This window comes from Eurytemora carolleeae, unplaced genomic scaffold, assembly GCF_000591075.1.
Source record: "Eurytemora carolleeae unplaced genomic scaffold, Eaff_2.0 scaffold865, whole genome shotgun sequence".
NCBI classification, from domain to species: Eukaryota; Metazoa; Arthropoda; class Copepoda; order Calanoida; family Temoridae; genus Eurytemora; species Eurytemora carolleeae.
The window spans coordinates 47093-65437 of record NW_019396760.1 but is presented as its reverse complement, the minus strand read 5'-3'; the positions used below and the strand labels follow the sequence as shown (position 1 = coordinate 65437).

At 33.4% G+C, this 18345-nt stretch overlaps 2 protein-coding genes across 4 annotated transcripts; both read right to left on the bottom strand.

Annotated features, from left to right (window-relative positions):
- Positions 1 to 697: 697 nt before the first annotated feature.
- LOC111708317 (transcription initiation factor TFIID subunit 6-like) lies at positions 698 to 12980 on the bottom strand. 3 transcript variants are annotated; one of them, XR_002766628.1, is made up of 18 exons: positions 12838 to 12980; positions 11811 to 11864; positions 11527 to 11606; positions 11245 to 11311; positions 10490 to 10609; positions 9593 to 9763; positions 9005 to 9100; positions 7569 to 7654; positions 7185 to 7307; positions 6211 to 6303; positions 5708 to 5779; positions 5065 to 5146; positions 4062 to 4201; positions 3180 to 3292; positions 2252 to 2379; positions 1655 to 1759; positions 1194 to 1418; positions 698 to 1042 (listed from the first exon to the last, which is right to left on the bottom strand). XR_002766628.1 is itself a non-coding variant. In XM_023481651.1 (17 exons), exons 1-17 carry the CDS (start codon positions 12955 to 12957, stop codon positions 1314 to 1316), a joined length of 1755 nt encoding a protein of 584 aa, XP_023337419.1. In that variant the 5' UTR covers positions 12958 to 12980; the 3' UTR covers positions 698 to 1313. The 3 variants fall into 3 exon arrangements, 1 of the variants encoding a protein (XP_023337419.1); XR_002766629.1 differs by having other exon boundaries at positions 698 to 1007; positions 1217 to 1418; XM_023481651.1 differs by having other exon boundaries at positions 698 to 1418.
- Positions 12975 to 18295, bottom strand: LOC111708318 (pre-mRNA-splicing factor SLU7-like). Its single transcript, XM_023481653.1, has 5 exons — positions 18285 to 18295; positions 17687 to 18232; positions 16330 to 16985; positions 15356 to 15477; positions 12975 to 13517 (listed from the first exon to the last, which is right to left on the bottom strand). The coding sequence occupies exons 2-5, from the start codon at positions 18206 to 18208 to the stop codon at positions 13093 to 13095; spliced, it is 1725 nt and encodes a 574-aa protein (XP_023337421.1). The 5' UTR covers positions 18209 to 18232; positions 18285 to 18295; the 3' UTR covers positions 12975 to 13092.
- Between the last annotated feature and the right edge of the window lie 50 nt (positions 18296 to 18345).

Below are 18345 nucleotides of genomic sequence, written 5' to 3'. Positions count from 1 at the left end.
CAAATTCAGGGGGGGGGGGCTACGCCCCTCCCTGAGTATGTCGGGGAATGAGCGAATGTCCCCCCGCCCCCCCTGTATCCGCCCCTGCCTTAATCTTGCATCATGTCAAAAGATATTTTTCCCCTGAATCTCGCATCATGTCAAACATAATATTTTTTCCCTGAATCTTGCATCATGTCAAACATAATATTTTTCCCCTGAATCTTGCATCATGTCAAACATGATAATTTTCCCCTGAATCTTGCATCATGTCAAACATGATAATTTTCCCTTGAATCTCGCATCACGTCAAACATAATATTTTTCCCCTGAATCTTGCATCATGTCAAACATGATAATTTCCCCTTGAATCTCGCATCATGTCAAACATAATAGTTTCCCCCTGAATCTCGCATCATGTCAAACATAATATTTTCCCCTGAATCTCGCATCATGTCAAACATAATATTTTCCCACTTAATCTCGCATCATGTCAAACATAAGATTTTCCCCCTGAAACTCGCATCATGTCAAACATAATATTTTTCCCCTGAATCTCGCATCATGTCAAACATAATATTTTTCCCCTGAATCTTGGATCATGTCAAACATAATATTTTCCCCCTGAATCTCGCATCATGTCAAACATAATATTTTTCCCCTGAATCTCGCATCATGTCAAACATAATATTTTTTCGACAAAATAAAATTCTTTACATAACACAAAAACAAATCAGAATTATTAAATATTTTCAGCTACGATCATTATTACGAAATAACACAAATAAATAATAATGTTAACATAAAACATGTATTATATATAATATTAAAAATACTGCATCATTTCAGAAGGCTCCTATGTGTATCGAATGGATTTGTGTGGTGCTTTAAAAATTAGGGGAAATGATTTTTTAGGAAAATATACACCCCTGTCAATATTGAGAATAAGGCCTTGATATTTTATGCATTATTTACTATACCAAGTTACAATGTATCGTACAATTAATTAAATCCAAGGAGGTTTAGAACTAAGGAAAGGGGGATAAGGTTTGTCACTTTTCAACTTTGACGTATTAAGACAGCTTTAAAACTAGTTTAATGTAAACAACATTTTGTAATCAACAATTGCTCAGTTTCAGTATATAAAACGAAGCATTATTTACTATATTTTTTTATTGTTTTTACAAACACCAATTCCTGAGCTGTCCTAATACCTCACAATAAAATGTAGACAAACTTGAATTCCTCTTCTTAGATCTACACTATAATATTATAATCTATGTACAAGTATATGTACAATTAAACCTTAGTACTCCAGGTTTAACTCAAGTACTTCAAGGGAATGGGTTTTGTTGGAAGACGGATCTGACTCCGATCTGCTGGGTTGGGTTAGGTCTATGCGGAGTCTGGTTTCCGTCCTGGAGTACAACCGTTCTAACCTAAGGACAAATAAAAATTTTAGAAAATTACCTAAATTGATTTTTTTAATTCAAGGGTGTATATTTTCATGAAAAAAGAGATTGAATGAAAAATTAGATTCCAACTGGCAATACGTTAAGTTCATTCACAAGAAACCTGATGGGACTGATTCCCCAAGAAGTGGATTCAGAAGTTTATCTAGATGGACTGAACTCCCCCCCCCTGGAGAACTNTTGATTCAAAATCAGAAGTAAACCTGAGGGGACTGAATTCCTTGTAGCTGTTGAACTTGAAGTTGCTGAACTTGTTGTAGTTGTTGACTTGGCTGTCCTTGCTGTTGCTGTTGGTTTACAATAAACACCTGGATAAATCAGCTCAAATCAGCTCAAATCAGCTCAAATCAGATCAAATCAGATCAAATCAGATCAAATCAGATCAAATCAGATTAAATCAGATAAAATCAAATCAGATCAAATCATATTAAGTAAAGTCAAGTCAAATCTAAAATTTTGCGGATCCAACAGGATTAGAATGCAGGAAGCTACAATGTTGTAGATCCACTGGATTAGGATCCAGGAAGCTACAATGTTGCAGATCCACTGGATTAGGATCCAGGGAGCTAATATGATGCAGATCCACTGGATTGGATCCAGGGAGCTAATATGTTGCAGATCCACTGGATTAGGATCCAGGGAGCTAATATGTTGCAGATCCACTGGATTAGGATCCAGGGAGCTACAATGTTCTAGACAATGCATGGAAATAAAACAAAGATGTTCCTTTGGGAATATTTTTTATACCAAAAACGCGTCTGTTTATATCTTTATATATGACTTGTTTAAAATATAATTACCTTTTGTTGGCTTGCATTTGAGGGTTGAGGTGGGCGGGCAGTGGGCGTGGTTAGGCTAGGTAGGCGGGCAGGTGTACTGGCCAATCCGCTAGATTTATTCCCAGATTGTTTTCGAGCTCGTTCTACCCCTGTATGTAGGGTTGTTAATTGTTTAGGATAGTTAAAAAAATTTAATTAACTTTAAAGATTTAAAAGCTGTATTATGTTAAAGTTTGCTTTTATGAAACTTTGCAATATCTTTTTTCCAAAAAAGAAAAAGTCTAAAAACGATCCGAAAACCATCGCTATGACACGTTCATTTTTGCATCGTTCTTGCATCGTTTTTGGGTCCTTTTGGGTGGTTTTTGCATATTTCTCCTGCGAGGGTCAAAATTTGACAATTTGACAATTTGACAATTTAAAATTATTTGATTTTCTTACACCATGCTAAATTTGACATAATGTAATTATAACAAATATTTAGAATAAACAACTTAAAATATATTTGCTTTACTTACACCATGCTAAATTTGACATAATGTAATTATAACAAATGTTTAGAATAAACAATTTAAAATATATTTGCTTTTCTTACACCATGCTAAATTTGGCATAATGTATAACAAATGATTAGAATAAACAACTTAAAATATATTTGTTTTTCTTACACCATGCTAAATTTGACATAATGTAATTATAACCACTGTTTAGAATAAACAACTTAAAATATATTTGCTTTACTTACACCATGCCAAATTTGACATAATGTAATTATAACAAATGTTTAGAATAAACAACTTAAAATAAATTTGCTTTACTTACACCTTGCCAAATTTGACATTATGTAATTAATAACAAATGTTAAGAATATCCAATTTAAAATATATTTACTCTTCTTACACCGACAAGAAACGACCCAAAAACTAACTACATGAAGGCATATAACTACCTGTATGCAGAGGTTGTCCCAGGGACCCGAACTCGAGCCTGTAGTCCTCAATATAGTCCGGGGGGTCACGTAAACTTTTTAACACTGGACTTACGGACTTCACCAATAGAGTTCTAGAATGAAATTGTCAACTATATAGTATACATATAAAGTTGTAATCTCTGTTTGTATCTTTGATCATAACTCATGAACCCCTAGACCAATTTGTCTCAAATTTTAAATCGGAAACTCGGGAAAACCACGGTAATGTTCTTAGCTTAATTTAGCGATTCTAAGTTGAGTGGTTGTGTAATAGCTAAAATCGTAATTTAAGCCCAAGCACGGGTAAACGGCGGGAGTAACTATGCGTACCCTGGGCAACGCTGAGTTCCTAAGATATTATTAAATAGAACTTTAAATTCCAGAAAGATTAAAATTCCCAGATTTTAGAAATTGGCGAAATTGTAAACAATATCACATCAGAGGACATTTCTTTTCAACACCATAATTGTCGACCTTATTACGTCTCCGTATGTGCCTCCTTATTATCTATCTATCAGATACGATATCTGCGGTTCTTGTTAATACGTTCGTTGGTAAGGCACGGTCTGAGACATAAAAGACAGGGTCGTAATTTCGAAATGTTTTCGTTTCTTCGATTTACTTTACAAAATGTTGTTGGGGTTTTTTTAATATGCAATATATAACAGGGGTGTATGGACAATCACCCTCCAGACGTAATAGTACGGTTTTATACGCTGAATTGGGAAAAATTAACAGATTTTTGAGTAAAAAGTTTAAAATAAGATGAAAAAACTTGCCGCACCCCCCCTCTTCAAAAATCTCCCCCCCCCCCAGGGGGTAATTCTAAGAAAATATACACCCCTGATGAACTATACCAACCTAATATTCTGAGCAGCGATCTTCTCTACACTGGAGGTGGCAAGGTTGCTGTTGTTGGAGTCCAGGGCAGCGTCGATTTTAGCTGCGAGGATGCTGATGTAAGGGAGGATGAAGACCTTGATCACGTCGGGTCCCAACTCCTAGTCCAGGTACCATAATTAAACTTTTTTCTTTGAATGGGGGGGGGGGTCAATAGCTTTAAATACGTCCGTATCATTTGACCAGAACTCCCACCAATGGCAGTGCAGTATCATTATCCCGTAACCAGTATACGGCACTGTCATTGGTGGGAGTATAAATAATATTAATTATTTGAAGTTTTGTTAAATGATTATTCTCCGGAAAGTTTGGAATTTAAACATTACATTAAGTTTATTTTTAAAGAATAATAGTTCTCTAGATAATTTGGAATTGAAATATTACATTAAAGTTTATTTTTGAAGAATAATAGTTCTCTAGATAATTTGGAATTCAAACATTACATTAAAGTTTATTCTTAAAGAATAATAGTTCTCTAGATAATATGGAATTGAAATATTATATTAAAGTTTATTTTTAAAGAATAATAGTTCTCTAGATAATATGGATTTCAAATATTAAATTAATTTATTTTTTAAGAATAATAGTTCTCTAGATAATATGGAAATGAAATATTACATGAAGGTTTATTTTTAAAGAATAATAGTTCTCTAGATAATTTGGAATTCAAATATTACATGAAGGTTTATTTTTAAAGAATAATAGTTATCTAGATAATTTGGAATTCAAACTTTATATTAAAGTTTATTTTTGAAGAATAATAGTTCTCTAGATAATTTGGAATTGAAATATTACATTAAAGTTTATTTTTGAAGAATAATAGTTCTATAGATAATTTGGAATTAAATATTAAATTAAAGTTTATTTTTGAAGAATAATAGTTCTATAGATATTTTGGAATCCAGCATTTAATTAAAGTTTATTTTTTTTAATGATTCTCTCAGTCTCTGGATAATTATGTTTCCTGAAGACCAGCAATAGCTCCGTAGTAGGATACAAGGGGTGCGCGCTCAGATTTGAGCGCGTCACTAAACATCTTGGTAACCCTGACCAAACAATAATTCTCAATTTTGAACCGGGGATATCATTTTTTAAACATTCAAAGGTTTTTGGGGCTGTCAACACTCAACAGGCTCCTTAAATAATCTAAGATTGTTTAACATACTTAAAAGTTGTATAATATTTAAACTTTTTTTTACCAGAGGTGAATATAATTTCTCGAAAAATCACTTTTTTCGTCCTTATTTTTAAATATTTTTCGAAAAAAGTTTCAAAATTAAGAAAAAACTTGCTTTATGATGTCCAATTTTACAAACCCCCCCCCCACCCATCACAAAAATCAACCCCTTTTTAGCTGTACAAAATGTTGACTCTGACGAAAGACATGAAATCGAGACAAACGATTGTTTAATTTTTCGTACACCTATATCTTCTGTCAGTCAAAATTTTACAAAATTGCAGAGAATTAATATTTTAAAATATGTAAGGACATAATGTTTGTTTTTAAAATTTTAATATCCTTGAATGTAAAAAAACCAGGTTAAAAATAGTGCCCAACATCATGGACGAACATTAAAAAGGAGTGATGATAGATTGAGAAAAATTTCCTAGTTTGAATATTGTTCGTTGAAGTATGAAAATTTTTGCAAATGGCTGCCATCATTCTGCTCGCGAAATCTCTGAAAAAAAATATTTTTTTACACTTAATTAGTTTTATCATTGTTTTTTGGTTATTTATTAACTCAAAATAACAAAACTATCAAATTATTAAACTGAACTGAAAGTATTAAATTGAACCTACAGTATGTAAAATGGAGCCTCATGATCAGAAAAGTGAGGTTTTAAAAGAAAGAGGTACAGGAAACCCTACAGTGGGATCCAAAAACTGTGGAATAGAAAGACGACAATTAAGCAATCTTATTTGTATTTAATTGATAATGTAAAAAACAAATAGTTTTACCAGTAGCTTGAAAATCAATTATTAAATAAAATAGGTATGTGTACACTGCACAACTCCAGATTTCATATTAACTGGACTATTTAAAGATCATAACTTGATTTTACCAGTCGTCTTCCTAATCCAGATTCATATGTGGCTGTATGTGTATACCTGAGCGCCCAATGATTATCATGGTCTGGTCTAGAACAGAGCTGTCTAGAAACTATACAGGTTGCTACAGCAGGTATCAGTTCATGAAGGTACCTAGAGATATAGTTCATGAGGGTACCCAGAGAAAATATAATTCTAAGAAACAATTTTCACTCCGATTTTTTTAATCAATTACGGTCCCTTTAAACAAAACTCTCTAATCAGGGGTAACTTGTAATTATGTTTACGGTCCCTTTAAACAGAACTCTTTAATCAGGGGTAACTTGTAATTATGTTTACGGTCCCTTTAAACAAAACTCTCTAATCAGGGGTAAGTTGTAATTATGTTTACGGTCCCTTTAAACAGAACTCTTTAATCAGGGGTAACTTGTAATTATGTTTACGGTCCCTTTAAACAGAACTCTTTAATCAGGGGTAACTTTTAATTTTGTTTACGGTCTCTTTAAACAGAACTCTTTTATCAGGGGTAACTTGTAATTATGTTTACGGTCCCCTTAAACAGAACTCTTTAATCAGGGGTAACTTGTAATTATGTTTACGGTCCCTTTAAACAGAACTCTTTAATCAGAGGTAACTTGTAATTATGTTTACGTTCCCTTTAAATAAAACTCTTTAATCAGGGGTAACTTAAATTATGTTTACGGTCCCTTTAAACAAAACTCTTTAATCTACTTGTAATTATGTTTACCTTCCCTTTAAATCAAACTCTTTAATCAGGGGTAACTTGTAATTATGTTTACATTCCCTTTAAACAAAACTCTTTAATCAGGGTTAACTTGTAATTATGTTTACGGTCCCTTTAAACAAAACTCTTTAATCAGGGGTAACTTGTAATTATGTTTACGGTCCCTTTAAACAGAACTCATTAATCAGGGGTAACTGTAATTATGTTTACATTCCCTTTAAACAAAACTCTTTAATCAAGGGTTACTTGGAAGTAGGTGTACGTTCCCTTAAAACAAAACTCTTCTTACTTCTCCAGGTACAATGTTTGGTTCTCTAGTAATGATTTCACCATACGCATAAGGTAGATCAGGATAGCGAGGTTATGCTGTACAACGTTCACTCGAACACCCTCAGCGATAAACGTAGCTAATCTAAACAGTAAAAAGTGATGTTGCATTATTGGTTTATGTTTACTTGAAATAACCCCCCCTCCTCGAATAGACTTTTACAATTATTTTTTTTTTTTGGGGGGGGGGAGGGGGAAGTATCGCAATCGCATGAGGTTAAACACTGACGTTTCATTGGTTGTACGCTATGTCGCAAATGATAAAGGAGTAAGAAGATAAATCAATATTCCCCCCCCTTGCCCCTGCCCAAGAACATTTTTTTTTCAAAATATAAAAAATATGAACCTTGGTAGCATCTGATGTAAACCAGGATCACAGGCAAGAGACTGTAACGCCTCGGCGCGTCGGGGTTCGTCAGATCCAACACAGGCCTACCAGAGGAAAGATTAAAATATTGTTCAAACAAACAAAAAATAAAATAAATGTTTCAGGGATATTTATTTATATTTTAGAAATATAATCCCCCCCCCCCCACCATGTAGTGCAGCTTTGATTAACCCCTTAAACTGTACAGAAAAACTAAAAATTCTTCTAATTTCAAGGTACCCTAGATTAAAAAGAGCATGTCCGATTCACAACACGACAAAAAATAATCAATATTTAAGAGAACCCCCAATAGAAAATATACAATTTTCTAAGTTAAACATGGATTCTTGATCATTCAAAACGCTTTTAAAGGGAGTGTTTGCAAGAAATGAAAGGGGATATTGGCTTACGTCGAAAAATATTCGATGGTGATTGCAACTAATCTTACTTCTCTCTGTTGCGTCTATAAAGAGAAAAATGTTCAGAACGACTCATACTGAAGAACATAGCGTCTATACAATTGCAGAAAGTTCCAATATATGACTCGGATCGGAAAAAAATCAATCGAATTCCAGACAAATCATTCAGAAATTACAACCTGTAATCAACGATTTTTTTCGACGCATTCGTATAAAGTTGATATTTCATAATATTTCAGATTTTTTTTTAAATTGATGTTTCGCTTTCAACTTGATTAATTATATAAATCTTTATTGGTTCTATGCGATAAAACGAAAAATTAACAGTAAAACAAAATCATAGGGTTCGCATAGAGTAAACTATTTATATATCAGAAAATGTTTATGTAGTTCATGATAAAAAATAATTTTAATAAAAATTCTTGTTAAATTCTGTTTATAGAGAAAAACAGAAAAGAACATTTAGACATTATAAAATGATCAGTATAAGCATAACTTGATTAATGATTTCACGGCTGGCGATGGATTTTCGAACATTCTTGAAAATATGAAAATGTCGTCTTCATTAAAAAAATCCTCGAAAAGGAATTATGTTTTCAAAATTAACTCTCGGATCATAAAAATAAAAAAAATAGTATGAAATGACAATGATTATAGGTTTTAAAATCTGAATGATTTGTTTGGAATCAAATTGATTTTTTAACGATCCCGAATATTACAACTTTCTGAATTTGTAAGGACGCAACGTTCTTCGGTTTGAGTCGTTTTTTAACAATACTCACCTTATATATCTCCGCAACATGCAGATAGAAGTAAGATTAGTAGCAATTACCATCGAATATTTTTCGACGTAAGCCTATACCCCCTTCATTTTTCGCGAATACTCTCTTTAAGGTCACTCTTGAGAATCGAACACGCCATTTTATTCAATGAATGGTCCCTTGAATTTAAACATAAAAGATTGAACGGAGATTACTTATAAATGTTTAAACTAACCTCGGTAATCTCCTTGAAGTAAAGCTGTTGTTCTACACTGAGTTCATGGCTGGCCAACTGCTTCACGTTCACCGTCTCTACAGTCTTCATCTTAGCCTTCAAATACAAATAATATCACGGTTCAATTGTCATTAAAGGGAGTGTTTGCGGAAATTGAACGTAGATACATCAAATCTGTAATGTTGCTGTTTTCGGGGAAAATGTTTTTGACCAAATATGCCCTTTTCTTTGTTTCAAATCTGCAAAAATAAATATCGATCAAGTAAATGAAACAACGAAATAAAAGATTTAGTTATCCTGAATAAAATTAGATAAATGCCATTAAATAAGATGAGTAGTATAATATGATCCAGGGGTGTACACTGCACATTGTCTTGAAAAATAATTTCCTCCCTTTTCAAGTTCAAAATTCAAAGGAATCTTCTGGCTTAATTGGGGAAAATAAAAACCGTTTTGGGTAAAAGAATCAAAAAAGTATGAAAACCTACGCTTATCATCCCCCCCCCCCCCAATCTTCAAAATTCATTCCCACAGGGAGGGGGGTCATTCTAAAAAATATATATACCCCTTATCTGATCTAGTACCAACCTGCCCTAGGACAGCTCCTAGTTTATTATCCTTGGCGTCTCCGCTCTTGAGTTTGGCGGCAGGATCGACGGAGTCCGTGATCAGCTGATCTTTACTCTGTGGTGGAGGATTTTCTGGGATCGCAGGTTGGATTCCATCAATGGCTAACCAATGAGCTCGGAGACTAGGCGCCTAGATAATATGTTTTAATGTCAAAACTTTTGATCAATTTCAAGCGACCCTCCGTTTGAAGATGGCAATGCCCGATTCACAACGGTACCCTTGTTCCTTTAAGCGATTAAGTTCGAATCTGGGAAATACAACTAAATTGAAGTTTCCCCAACAACAAAGTTTTGAAGCTGCTGATTAGTCAATATTTCTAGCAGACGAATCTTTCATTAGGTAAAAACTCGAAATATTTAAATGGAATAAACTTAATCCGTTGAATCACGTGTGTTTTCTGAAAGGATGATCAATACAAAAAAATTAAGACTACAAAAGCTTTGTTTTAATCATTCGATTTTTTGCTATAATATCTTTTTAGTGAATTTGCAATATCAATTTTTCAGTTTTTAAAGGGTCTGACGAGTGTAGATATATGTGATTTCAAGTAACTCTCCAGTTTAAGAGAAGCATGTTAGGATTTACAAAGGAAAAAAGCTTGCTCTGATCAAGAACGAAAAAGATATTTATGGTATCTACCAAAAATTGGGTTATTTTTTTATGGATTTCTTGCAACAGCTACAATGGAGGAAATTGTGAGAATAAAATACGAATATATCTTTAATATTAGTGATCAGGTAGAAGATGAAAAGTTACTATTGTGGGTCAGGCCTGGCCCTTTATAAATCAAGGTACAATAGAAATTACGACTTTAAAAGTTTTAAATTAGAAGAATTAAGCTGTGATGGAAATTACCATTGGAATTTTAGGAAGTTGGTTGTTTACAAGCTCGTTGAGGTCGATCTCCTTGTCCTCCAGAAAATGGAGGTCACGACCTCCCCCGCTGGAAAACCGGAAAGGTATGTGCTCTTGCGCCTAAAATATATTTTGTATTAATTATTTGTGTATTTTCTCGAATAAATAATTTTTCTTTCCCCCCCCCCCCTCCATCTGAAAATCATTTTTTCCACAGAAAAAAAACTTAATTTGTTAGGGTTTTATTCTCTGAGTTGATGGAAAAGTTATTTTTAGGGAAAAATCCGATGAATTTTTGGAAAAATTATCAAATTTTTTCCAAATCATGACAAAAGTTTCCCCCAATTCTGAAAAATAAACGTCCTTGAATATTTTTTTTTTTATTTATCTACGATCAATTACGTGATCTAATGATACAACGATCAAGGGAATTACCAATAAAGAGATCCGATTTTGTTTAGATCTAATGATCTTAAATCTAGAAATTTAATGATAGATTTATTATTTGTCTGGAGATCTTTAAATCTAAAAATCTACCAATCTAACGATCTAACGATCTAATAATCTTAATTCTAAATATATAGTTTTATACTGATCTTTTTGCCTACTGACGGTAAAGTGATCCACAGATCTATCGACCTAATTATCTAAAAATCTAATGATCTTTATAGTAATCTATCAATCTAGTATTCTATCGATTTAACAATCTATTGATCTAGTGATTAAATAATGATCTATTGATCAAACGATCTCACCTGAAATCCATAAAGAGGTTCTTGTCCTTGAAGTTTAAGTGCATGATCAATATCATCACAAAACATTCTAAAAATATTATTTTTGCAGACGGAATTGTGTCATGTCAGCCGGTTTTAATTTACACAATACTTCATTTGAGAATAGCTATGCCAATCTCTCCACTCCAGTTTTCATAATAAAGGTTTACACCATCAAATTGCTAAGACATAGAGATTTAAAAATTCGAGTCTGTGGCAAGTTATCATTTCCTTGGCAGATATAAATATTACGCAAATACGCACTTGGTTCTGCGTCCGTGGTTCATAAACTTCTGCGCGTTCTGCGTCAGCATTCGTAGCCTGTAGGTCACCTCTTCACTCAACTAAAAAATAAAATAATCGTCAAAACGGCCGAACCGATCGGACCCCATTAAATCCTTATAAGGTTTAATAATGTCTTAAGACAGTTTTTTAAACTGAATCTTTTAAATGTCATGCAAATCTGCGAAAGATGTTTTTGTTGTTAATTTTGCAGTTAATTTATTAAGAAAAAGAGGGACCATAACGCCTGTTTATTTTAATATTACCTCCCGGCATGCATCCTCAGGCAGGCCAGGCATACCAAGTGTATCTGCTATTATCTAAACAATTAAATTATGTAAAAGTTGTAAATAAAAAAAAAAAAGAAAATAGTTCAATCAATTCTTTAATGTAACTGAGTAAACATTCTTTTTTAAATATAGTTTTTGCTTTCTTTCGTTACAGTTAAATTATCCCTATTTTTACAATAAGGAACATAAGGAAAAGGAATCTGTAAGAGACCCCAATGTTGACCCCCCAGACCCCCGCAAGGATTGGGAAGCACTGTCCCAATACCGGACCTTTAACAAGCCTTCCGCCCCCCGATATCCGTAAGTTATCATATTAGTCTCTCATTCAATACTTAAACAAATTGTGTTTTGAATTTTCATATAAGTCTTTAGAAAAAAAACATCATTTCGCGAATATTTTAAATTTTCTCTCCTTAAGTTAGAATCAACCACATTTTTTTATTTGTAAGCTTTGTTCTTCTTTTTAAAAAGAAATTACGACGAACATAGAAAGATCCGTTTGCTGCTTAAAGTGATATGCAAAACAAACAAAACCCAGACAGAACATTTAGCAACTCTCAAGTCAACAATAAACAATAAAAAATAATTTATTTTAATTATTTTTGTTAGGATATTTGTAGATTATAATACTCGTAATACATTTCTTCCTTCCATGACGAAATTTTTTAATTTAATCTTTTTGCTTGCCAAAGCAGGTGAAATAAATAAAGTTATAAATAAGCCTGGAATTCTCATGGTTTAATAGATCGATTGATTGATTTGGTATTCATGGTTGCAGTCATTAATAATTTTAACATTTATTTTCATTTCCTAGCAATCGGTTGATTTTGATTTGTACAATTGAATGTTTTTTTTTTTTTAATGCACTTTAGAATTATATGAACTATGGAGTTGTTCCATATAAACGTTATTACGAATTCAACCGATTCTTAAAAATACGAAAGATCTAAGCACTGTAAACTAACACAAATCAAAATATCACGGGATTCGTCCCAGTTTGTACCTTGATAGTCTCTGTGCTAACTCCAACCGTATCCTCCACTTGATGATCAACCTCGATAGGTTCAGATTTAACTCCTCCTAGTCCTACTTCATGCTGGGAGTCTTCCATCATATTCATCATTTTTATCTCATTGAAAATCTGAAATCGTTTACAGCTGAATTTATTTCTTCATCACAATAATTATAGAAATGAATGGTTTTAATTGTATTAATTGAATACAGCAGGAATCTAAATTTTAATAATTTTAACAAAATTTTAAAGAAAGTTCGCCATGGGATCATCACTCCGCTGCCGCTTCAGGTAGTACGCCTCCAAATCCTCCTCCGTCGGAGCTTTCGCCTCTCCCATACTATTATACGGTCTTTTCCTCTCATCCGTCTTAAGCATCCTCTCCGCCTCCGCCTGCTCCGCCTCCAGCTTCTTCATGGCGTCCTTCAGCTTCTTCTTCTTCTCCTTCTCCTCGTCCTCGTCCGAATCACTGGAGGACGAACCATCACTGGACGAGTCCTTCTTCTTATTCTTCTTCTTCTTGCTCCTCTTCTTCTTTTTCTTCTTTTTCTTGGAGTTCTTTTCAGTTTTGCTATGCAGCTCTAGTTCCGCTTCGGAATCTGAAGATTCCTCTTTCTCTGCTTTCGGTGGGAGTGTGAGGGTAGCACTGTCTACTGATCTACCAGCAGCTCCTACAATACATAATTTAAAAAAATGAACAGCTAAAACCTGACAGCAATATGTTTTAGAAAACTGAGGTGGCAAAATAATTATTAATTATCAGTAATTAAGGCGAAAGAATTATGATATAAGAAAATGTTTGCCGGAAAATAAATATAAGTGAAGCAGTGTGCACTTGCAATATTCACTGTAAATTGTACGTATGGTTGATAGTTGTGTAGCAAAACGGATAATTGAGTTCCTATAATCTTTGAATGACTGTACAGTGTACTCAGACAATGTATCAGGACTGTATATTTTAAAGAGCCCCCCCCCCCCCCCCCCCCCCGTGACAACACACAACTCGCCTATGAGGAGGGGGGGGGGGGGGGGGGGGAGTAATGATGCTATCTCATTTGAACTACTCCCGTTTGAACTATTGTTCATTTGAACTATTGTTCATTTCAACTACTGCATGTGTTACCACGTGAGTAGTTGAAATGAATATTAGTTCAAACGAGTAAATATATTACTCATTTGAACTATTTTTTATTTCATTTGAACTATTTTCATTTGAACTATAAATGAAATAAACAATAAAATAGTTCAAAGAACATTAAAATAGTTCAAATGGACATAAAAATAGTTTAAATGGACATAAAACAGTTCAAATGGACATAAAAACAGTTCAAATGAACAAAAAAATAGTTCAAATGAACAAATAATTAGTTCAAATGAACAAAAAAATAGTTCAAATGAACAAAAAAATAGTTTAAATGAACAAAAAAATAGTTCAAATGAACTTAAAAATAGTTCAAATGAAATAGTTCAAATAAAAAAAAGAGTTCAAATGAGAAAAAAATAGTACAAATGAGAAAAAAATATTTAAAATGAAGATGACAAAAAAAAATTAAAATGGACATAAAAATAGTTCCAAATGGACATAAAAATAGTTAAATGAACAAAATATAGTTCAAATGAACACAAAAATAGCTGAAATGAACAAAAAAAATAGTTCAAATGGACAATAAAATAGTTCAAATGGACAAAAAAATAGTTGAAATGAACAAAAAAATTTTTTTTTTCATTTGAACTATTTTGTTTTCATTTAAAACTATATTTTAAGTTCATTTCAATTTTGTTTTTCATTTGAACTATTTCACTTGAACTATTTTCATGTTCATTTGAACTATTTTTTTTCATTTAAACTATTTCATTTTAACCATTTTTATGTTCATTTTAACTATTTTTATGATCATTTTAACTATTTTTATGTTCATTTTAACTATTTTTTTGTTCATTTTAACTATTTTTATGTTCATTTTAACTATTTTTATGTTCATTTGAACTATTATTATGTTCATTTGAACTATATTTATGTTCATTTGAACTATATTTATGTTCATTTAATCTATTTTTATGTTCATTTGAAACATTTCTGTGTAATGGTTATCTTATTAGTTGTCATGAACTATCTTTATGGGAATTATAAAAATAATTTTAAAACTGGAATTGGGGTAGAAAATAGTTCAAATGAGCAAGAAATGTGTTAATTTAAACTACAGGATATGACGTCACGTCAGTAGTTCAAATGAACAACAGTTCAAACGAACAATAGTTCAAACGTACCATAGTTCAAACGGCAGTAGTTCAAATGAGAATCCACCGGAGTAATTGAACATTTAAAAAAATATATTTAACCCTAAACATAACTTTTTCTCCCCCCCCCCCATTAAATGAAAAAAACATCATGCGGGGGGGGGGTGAAGAGGGTAGAGCAACACATGCTGTGTACTGTTTAAGGTTTATCTGTACAGTTAGTACAGTGTACTGTGCACTGTTTAACGTCTATGTACTGCTAAAAGTTTACCTGTGCAGTAAGAATTGAGAATAGTTGAATGACAACATTTGAATCCCCATTCTCCATTGCTCCACCAGGAACCAAATACACTCTTGTGATTGTTGGGGAAATTATCCTCTTCATATTGGGATCTAAACAAGCACATTCATTTCAGATTCAATTTTTTAATTAACAAAATACACGGATTTAAAGGGACAGTAAAGGAAAAATGAAAGGGGGTATAGGCTGAAAGCTAATCACTTTAGCTCTTGATCGCGACCCATGAAAGTCATCTCTGATGTTCCTGTCTCGAGAAATTGATATAAAACTGTGTCAAATATAAACGAAAATTAATATATATACAATTTTGTATAAAAGTAGTAGGTTTAAACAGATCATATTCAGCAAATAAGCAACCAATCTGAAAACGATGATATCCCAGAGAAAGCTAATTGTAAATTAGATTTACTTTTATATTTGTTATTTCTATTTTCAATAGCCTATACCCCCTTTCATTTTTCCTTTACTGTCCCTTTAACAAGCAGAATTCTCGGACATCCCGACACCCTCCCCCCCCCCCTACCCCTGCTCTCAGTCCTTCCAACGCGACGGCTTGTATATGTACCTGGGCAGGTTAGGGAGTAATACATTATTAGCTGAAAAATATATTTGAATTCTATTCCGCATGATTAGTCTAGTCTTGAGGAATGGGTTCCGCGAATCCTCTTCTTAGTACTGTTAAACCAAATAATTAAAATGCTAATTGTTTTGATTAATATGATTCACTAAACATAGGCAAAATGGCTGAAATATATTAATTGATAAAAAATCAAAGAATTATCAAAAATGCATTGAAATTTTTCTCTTCAAAGAAAAAAATTTCCTTACTTTATGATCTTTAAAATGATTATATAAGTTATGTTTTAGGAATACCTAAAAAATGACTTATGAAAAAGTGGGGAGGAGGGGGTAAGATTAATGATGTAAAAAACGGGTCTAAATACCTGACAATAGTTTGTTCCTCTCCCTTGAGAACCTTCCCGTGCCTGGAGTACTCCACATAGTCCTCTGTCTGGGAGAACAAGAGCTCCCTAGGTGGAGCTTCAAGGTACTCCTCGCCTCCATACTTCTCCAGGATCCCCTGGTTCATCTCAGACTTAAACTGATCCTTCTTTGTCTCAAACTCGGATTTCAATGCCTCGAGTTTGGTCGGTTCTGCGAGCATGTGAACATCCAAACCTTTCCTCGCAGCCTCCCAGGCGAACATGGTGCTCTTGGCGTGGTTCACGGTGTCCCCGGATATCCGGACGAAGTTGTCTCCGGCGTAATCCACTTCGTCCATCGCCTTTCCGGTTCCTTCGTACGGATTTTTACGCATAGATCTGGTTTTAGGATCGTAGTGAGCAGAGTTGGGATCCAGGTTACGCAAATACTTGGCAACGTCCTCTCTGATCCGGAGGTTTCTCACGGTGTATCTCTCACTGGCGTCAACCTTGGTTCCCACCATGTCCATGTCGTCAACATACTTGTCCTCGTCGTCCTCCTCCTCAGAGCTCTTGTCTCCGTCGTCCTCTTCAGGGTTGGGTTTCGGTTTAGACAGTTTTTCTTTTTTCAATTCTTTCTTGGCATCTTCTAGCTTTTTGTATTCAACCATAACATCCTAAAAATATTCATTTCAGGTAAAAACCGAACACTTTCCCAAAAAAAGATTTTTAATATTTGCACCAAACAAATGTAATTTCAACCTTTAATTTGTTATTATTCCAAAACAAATATTTTTTAACACCTGCAAATTACCCGTATGTAAAAAAATAGTATCAGTTATTCATAATGAACAATTTATCATGCTCTCTATTCATTGAATCATGAACATAAATAATAAACCAACCTTTATAATTACTAAACTTATTTTCGTTTATAACATTTTCCAGTTTGTTTATATATATTTATTTATGGATTTAGCTTGAAATTGGAGTAAAAGGTTTAAATGTACTTTTACAATGGTGCATAATTTTGAAAATTAAAAATGAAAAATTTACAAACAAAGTTTTTTCATCCTTTTAGATATTTTTCAAAAAAAAGTTCCTCTAATAATTTTTTTCTATAAAGAAACCCATGAAAAAAATTAAAGAAAATTAACAACTTTTTTCTTTGACTTAATTTATTCATAATTATTGGCACTAAAAAAGCCTGTTACAGCAGGCTTGGATTTGTCTATACAATGATCAATGAGTATTAAAATACAGTATTATTTTAAGATGAAAAATAACAAATATCATTTTGAACAAAAAAAAAACAATGACTAAAATACAAAAGTTGGTTTCACCAATTGATGTTTAACCCAGGTCAGGTGAAACCTACCTGATAATCCAGATTGTTAAATCCATTCCATCGATCCCTTTTCGCATCAAAGGTTTGATCCAGAGTAGGTTGCTGGAACTCATCTGGAGCAAAGTTAGCTCCAGTAAACCTGGCTCCAACCTTCCTTGGACGCTCCAAACAATCCTTCTTCTTGTGCGTCACTGCTCCACAGTTTTCACAGGCTCCCTTTCTATACCGTGTCGCGGTTTTTGAAGTATCTACACCTCTGTGATACCATTCCGTTATTCCGGAGTAGACTTTAACTTTCTCTTCCTGGGTCCTTTGATGGTTTAAGGTTGGTCCCTTAGGGTCCAGGTACCAAGGAGCATCAGAGATATATTGAGGTATGTGAGGGTTGATATCTCGACCTTCTTCATCTACTGCCGCGGGTTCTGTTCCAAGTTTTCGAGCCTCTTCGAGCTCCTTCGCTTTCCTGTACTCATCCCGACTCTTCTTCGCTGGACCTTCGTCACTGCTGGCCTGGATTATCCGGGATACAGCAACCTTGGATACTGACGCCATTTTCCTTCAGAGATAGAAGTACATCTGAAATATGAAACTATTGTCTTAAAATATCACTATGTAATTATTATTGAACCTCTTTTAATTCTTTCAGAACGCACAGAATCTTTTATAAACTTGTAGGGTCCGTCCTAGAG

Excerpts from the sequence above, each read along its gene's own strand:
- LOC111708317 (XM_023481651.1), bottom strand. The coding sequence starts at position 12,957 with ATGATGAATATGATGGAAGACTCCCAGCATGAAGTAGGACTAGGAGGA. Across the intron at positions 11,865-12,837 it reads TTAGCACAGAGACTATCAAG|ATAATAGCAGATACACTTGG; the intron begins GTACAAACTGGG and ends TTAATTGTTTAG. Across the intron at positions 9,764-10,489 it reads AACTTCCTAAAATTCCAATG|GCGCCTAGTCTCCGAGCTCA; the intron begins GTAATTTCCATC and ends CATATTATCTAG.
- LOC111708318 (XM_023481653.1), bottom strand. The coding sequence starts at position 18,208 with ATGGCGTCAGTATCCAAGGTTGCTGTATCCCGGATAATCCAGGCCAGC. Across the intron at positions 16,986-17,686 it reads TTAACAATCTGGATTATCAG|GATGTTATGGTTGAATACAA; the intron begins GTAGGTTTCACC and ends GAATATTTTTAG. Across the intron at positions 13,518-15,355 it reads TCTCAATTCTTACTGCACAG|GAGCTGCTGGTAGATCAGTA; the intron begins GTAAACTTTTAG and ends TATGTATTGTAG.